The 6,016-nt window shown below is 38.8% G+C and overlaps 1 protein-coding gene across 2 annotated transcripts; it reads left to right on the top strand.

Moving 5' to 3' along the window:
* The first annotated feature begins 1,922 nt into the window (after positions 1 to 1,922).
* On the top strand, positions 1,923 to 5,415 carry LOC121773380 (pentatricopeptide repeat-containing protein At3g26782, mitochondrial-like). 2 transcript variants are annotated; one of them, XM_042170232.1, is made up of 4 exons: positions 2,314 to 2,487; positions 2,624 to 3,125; positions 3,242 to 4,723; positions 5,161 to 5,415. In XM_042170232.1, the coding sequence occupies exons 1-3, from the start codon at positions 2,459 to 2,461 to the stop codon at positions 4,283 to 4,285; spliced, it is 1,575 nt and encodes a 524-aa protein (XP_042026166.1). In that variant the 5' UTR covers positions 2,314 to 2,458; the 3' UTR covers positions 4,286 to 4,723; positions 5,161 to 5,415. The 2 variants fall into 2 exon arrangements, with proteins under 2 accessions (XP_042026165.1, XP_042026166.1); XM_042170231.1 differs by having other exon boundaries at positions 1,923 to 3,125.
* The last annotated feature ends 601 nt before the right edge of the window (positions 5,416 to 6,016 follow it).

The following is a 6,016-nucleotide window of genomic DNA, read 5'->3' as shown; positions in this document are numbered from 1 at the left end:
GTGAGTAACTCATTTCTAATATAGTATCAGAGTGGAATCAAGTCGATGATAAATCTATTATCTATCTCACGTGTGGTAGACCCACGATCTCTTGTCTTGCCTACACACGTGTGGAAGCTTGATGTTTGGCCCACACATGTAGTGGCTTGTTAAATATCTAAATCTTGTCCTATATTGACTTGGTGGTGATCATACCTCATCTATATCGTAACCCTTCCCCTTATGAGAGAATGGAGGGAGTTGAAGGGGTTGGCAGCGGAAGTGCACACACAAATCAATTACATAATAATTTTGATCTATTTAGCAAATTATTTAGACAAATTCTATTCGCGCAATTATCACATGGATCATGCTCATAACTTGAATCAAATCATGCTTTAAGCGTAATTGAAACCTAAAACATGCTTTTCTATGGATTAGATATTTTTCCTTGATGATTCTCCAAAGAATCGAAGATAGCTCGCGCCTTCTCCACGTGAAGATCTTTAGTACTAGACCACAGATCTTCTGACTGGTTCCCTAACTGTATGATGCTATCAGTGTGGGCTGATCTCACTAGAATACTAGAACTTAAATAAAGAAGACAGAAAACTATCTCGCGGAGGAGAAGAAAAATCGTCCCATATGAGGAATAGGAGGGGGAGAAAAATTTTGAGGAAAAATTAATTGTTATTTCTGCCTCCTTTATTCTCCTATTTATATTAAGTCACATGTTGTGCCCAGAAAGTTTGATTCGAGAGAAGAATAATATTATGTATGAAGACATAATTTATTCAGAACTTTTTACTTGATATCTTATTCACTTTTATGCTCAACATCCACCGCACTCGTCACAACTCAACCTGCACATAGGAAAAACACAGGCAGGGCTGAGTACTTGATGCACTCAGTGATCTCATGCCAAGAATATTTTCATCAATAAAGTTATGTCAAGCCAACGTTGAGTGAATCTCAGATTTTACTTTAAAAAAATGTCGAGAACCCCAAAAAATCATTTCCATTGTAAAAACATGGTTGTGCAACCATATATCATCATCAACATCATCATCATCATCATCCATCATATACCATATCTGAACCATCATGTGAAACGAGAATGTGGCCACAACTCGATCAGTTAACCTGCCGACCCAAAAGACGGCTCATGATCCCTATCAGTGCACTAGCCTAAGTAGGAGCTCAAACCCTAGTTAGACCCGAATTCGTTAACCATCAAAGTCTAGTAAGATGTTATCCTACTAGACAATCAGATAGACAATTCAAAACATAAGAATACGGCATGACATAATATATAAACCACCCTTGTAGCACCATACTCATATCTTTGGGAAAAAAAGAGTTTAAGTAATAGAGCCCACCTCGTTTGCTTATTTCCTCATCTCGACTTTCCATTCTGGCTTTAAATTAGCGTTCAAGAAAAACACCTTTGTAAAAGAGCATAACATGCGAAACGAAATCAGACTTTAGGAAAATAATCTAAATTAAAAAACATAGCATGCATCCTATATGATTTACCCTTCGATCTTTATCAGGAAATTCTGAAATTCTCCATGACCTTTGAACGTCGCCTTCATCATCCTTCGATGTTTCACGGGCGACGCCGGTCGATCATTTGAGCTTCTAAAATCGTACTGTTTCAGCCCTATTTCAAATCTTGAATTCTATTTGTAGTACACAAATTAAAACTCCGAGCAAAACCATCTCCTTCACATTCTAGCCCAACACAATCCAATTAGCCCAAAACTTATAAATTCCAATTCCAAACACCTTTCTTTTCCTTTGGCCCAACATGCATTTGTTAATGAGCTTATCCTTTTTTTAATAATTTGGCCCAAAGTATTTCATCCCCAACTAATTATCAAAAGAAGTAATTATTTATTTGGCCCAATTAAGCATCTCCAACAAAATGAGGAATTGGTCCCTCCCTCACTCTCTTCCTAAATTCCCCAAAATCACAAAATTCCCAACCAATCTCGCGACAGCAGCGGCCAACACTGCCCCATCTCGCCTACCGAATTCGCGGCGGCTTCAGCGCCGTTGCTGGAGCGCCAGCCACTCTCCTACTCCATCTCACTCTCTCTCGATTCCATTCCTCTCCTTCCCCTGTCTCCAACCGCCGCCGTCAGCCAGCAGCGCCCCGCCACTGTCGCCGCTGGAGGGTGCTGTCCGCCGAGGCAGCCGCTGCCGCCCAGACCACGCCGTCGCCGATGAAGACTAAATGTAGACTGAAATTCAATTGGTACTTCTCAGAGCTGCGGCTGCGGCGTTTCTCCACCACCGCTAACATCGCATCGCTCTTCAACAAATACATTGACAGAAGCAGCATCCACTCTTGGAACTCAATTATCGCCGAGTTAGCTCGGAGCGGCGACTCAATCGAGGCCCTCAAAGCCTTCTCCTCACTTCGCAAATCCAACCTTAAGCCTAATCGCTCAACCTTTCCCCGCGCTATCAAATCATGCTCCGCACTGGCCGATCTCAATTCCGGTAAGCAAGCTCATCAACAAGCTATTATCTTTGGCTTTGCTTCCGACCTTTTTGTATCTTCCGCGCTAATTGATATGTATGCTAAATGCCGTGAATTGCGCGATGCACGGAACATGTTCAACGAAATACCTCACAGAAATGTTGTGTCATGGACTTCGATGATTAATGGATATGTTCAAAATGGCTGCGCTAGGGAGGCTCTGTTGCTGTTTAAGGAGCAGTTGGTTGAAGAGAGCGTGGAGGAGGGAGGTTTTGTTGATGGAGTCACTATGGTTTCGATTCTTTCTGCTTGTTCTCGTGCTTGTGAGAAGAATGTGACGCTTGGGGTTCATTGTATTGTGATTCAAAGAGGTTTCGATGATGATTTGGGGGTTGGGAACACTTTGATTGACGCTTATGCCAAATGTGGGATGCTTGAGTGTTCAAGGAGAGTGTTTGATGGTATGAGTGAAAGGGATTCCATCTCTTGGAACTCTATGATTGCAGTATGTGCGCAGCATGGGGCAGCAGAGGAGGGAATTGAAGTTTTCCGATCAATGGTGAGGATTGCAGAGTATGATGCAGTGACTTTGTCAGCTGTGTTGTTAGCTTGTGCTCATGCTGGAGCTCTTAGAATCGGGAAAGGCATACATGTTCAGGTACTAAAAACTTTGGTAAAACGAAGTTGCATTTGGTTCTATGGAAATTGATTTGATTTCACTTTGAAAGTCTTGCAGGTGTAGTGATGGGTCCTATTTGGTTGTTGTTGTTATAGGTGATGAAGATGAGCTTGGAGAGCGACGTCTTTGTTGGAACTTCGATAATTAACATGTACTGCAAATGTGGCAGGGTTAGTTTAGCTAGGAGAGCATTTGATAGGATGAATTTCAAGAATGTGAAGACATGGTCCGCCATGATTGCTGGCTATGGAATGCACGGCCAAGCAAGGGAGGCTCTCGAGATTTTGACAGAGATGATTCGCCGTGGAGTGAAACCTAACAGTATCAGTTTTGTATCGGTGCTATCAGCATGTTGCCACGCTGGTCTGGTGGATGAAGGGTGGCACTGGTTTTGCACAATGCAGCATAGGTTTAAAATAGAATCGACTATAGAGCACTACGGCTGCATGGTTGATCTCCTTGGGCGGGCGGGTTTTCTTCAAAAGGCTTATGGTTTGGTCCTGGATATGAATGATAGACCTGATCTTGTGATTTGGTGCTCTCTTTTAGCCTCGGGCAGGATACACAGAAACATTGAGATAGCAGAGTTCTCTGCAAGGAAATTGTTTGAGTTGGATCCGAATAACTCAGGTTATTACACATTGCTTTCGAATATTTATGCTGATGCTGGTAGATGGGATGATGAGAAAAGAATTCGAATAAATATGAGAAAACATGGAATTGCTAAATCCCCTGGATTTAGTATAATTGAACTTAAAGGTAGGGTTCATGTGTTTCTGGTTGGTGATAGGCAGCATCCGGAGCATGAAAAGATATATTCTTACCTAAAAGAGTTAGCTACGAAGCTTCAAGAAATTGGGTATGTACCTAGCGTGAGCTCAGTTCTTCATGATGTTGACGAAGAAGAAAAGGAGATTGCGTTACAAATTCACAGTGAGAAGTTGGCTGTTGTTTTCGGACTTATGAGTTCGATTCCTGGTACAACCATCCAGGTTACGAAGAATATTAGAACTTGCGAAGACTGTCATACGATGTTTAAGTTGATTACAAAGATTAAGAATCATGATATTGTGATAAGAGATCCAAAACGGTTTCACCTCTTCAGCAAAGGTGTTTGTTCATGTGGAGACTACTGGTGAGGTGCTCGATTGAGAATATCTAAGATTTAAGACAACTCAATCCTGTGGTGTTTCCTTTTCTCTTGATACCAGAATACTGCCTTTGAAGAATTATTGGTTCATGAAGAGTGGCAACAGATCCTTGTTAAAATCAACCGGCAGATGATCCATAGTGTAGTTACGCAACAAATTGGTTTTCACGGAAAGACGTACCCCCCCGTCCCTTAAAAACATGAATTTTTGAAGGGCACGAATGCAGAATTGGTATAGTAAGAGAGAGATAGCAAGAAAAATTGATTGAAGTATTGTTAATGGACAATAGGTCTTACCTACCTCATTAGAGAAAAAAAATATAGTTTCATAAATAGAAAGTGCATAATTTTAACGGACAGGGAGAGTATAATAGAAGGAAACTGGATTGCTTGCTGATGAGTTTACAGCTACATCAGATGAAATCAGGTAAAACTTTCTTTTTATACCTATATTCATAGCTGTAAGTTGTACTGCTGTTCTTGAGATATCGTTTTTTGTCCCAACTCTGTTTAGGAAGCGTTTACTTTGTGGTATATAATAGATGGATAAAATATGATTGATTATGGATTCATTTTATCGTTCAAATCTAAATGCCCCTTAATGTGAATATAATAGTTTCTTGCTGTGGGGATAAACCATTGACGTTGTTAATGACCTCTATATTTGTTAGTAATGAAATACCTGAGTTTTATTTCCAGCTACTTTATTACTAGTGTAGATATCATTGGTTCAAATTGGTGAATGATGAATGTAAGACTACCAATTTTGATATGAATTTGTCTTTCTTAAATTTTAATGCATCTCGTTTTCGGTGTCTGTTTGAAAACGCATTGATGAGTTGCATTTTGTTTCTTCATATGCAGGAAAGTTGGTTGAACTTAAAGGTTGAGGGAAGCATCATGCTTTTCAAGAATAAAATCACCATTTTAGCAGAATACAGAACACTGGAGATGGATCCCTTGTACAATATGTTGTCTACTAAACCCATCAATTATCGCACGAAACGCAGCAGTTATGCTCATTTATTTCTTTCTTTTTTTCTATACCTTCATTCTTTATTTTATAGTAGTGCTACACTACTACTATTATTTTATATATCAAAATATTAAAAAATACAGTATATTATAGAATCCAATTATTACAATAGTAATTATGATCATCATTCTTCAAAAATGGAAAAGTCGCCCATGATACATACATGGTTAAATTCAATTATTTAATTCGATTGGAACTTCCAAATTTATAAAAAATACGAAATCTTTTTTGACATGAAAAGAAAAGAACTGCAAATTATGTTTTTGAGCTGAATATTTAATTTCAAGAATGATAATTATAATTAATACATCATCCGACCTTTAAAAATATAAACTCTTTCCCTTTTGGTTCGTCCACTAAAAATAGAAACTTTTTGTTTAAGGAAAATTTTCTCTGTAGTAAGGTGACACTCATTTTCCACTAATACACTTTTATTTCAATCTCTCTCTTACTTTATCAGGTTTGCATTAAAAATCAGGTCATTTCAAAAATTTCTATTTTTATGAGATGGATGGAGTAGTATTTTCATAGTTGGATTCTAATATAATACTCTATCCGTCCCCAAATAATATGGACTTTGGGTTCGACACGAGTTTTAATGCAAAATTAGTAAAGTAAGAGAAAGGTAGAGAGAAAAAATAATTAAAGTGTTGTTAGTGGGAAATGAGTCTCACCTTATTAGAG

This window comes from Salvia splendens, chromosome 17 (assembly GCF_004379255.2).
Source record: "Salvia splendens isolate huo1 chromosome 17, SspV2, whole genome shotgun sequence".
Lineage (NCBI taxonomy): Eukaryota > Viridiplantae > Streptophyta > Magnoliopsida > Lamiales > Lamiaceae > Salvia > Salvia splendens.
Note: the sequence above shows the minus strand (reverse complement) of the source record. Positions and strands in the feature narration are given on the sequence as shown.

What these genes read in the sequence shown, in the direction of transcription:
- LOC121773380 (XM_042170231.1), top strand. Translation starts at nt 2,208, where the DNA reads ATGAAGACTAAATGTAGACTGAAATTCAATTGGTACTTCTCAGAGCTG. An exon ending in GGAAAGGCATACATGTTCAG is followed by an intron (nt 3,126 to 3,241) that starts GTACTAAAAACT and finishes TTGTTGTTATAG; the next exon opens with GTGATGAAGATGAGCTTGGA.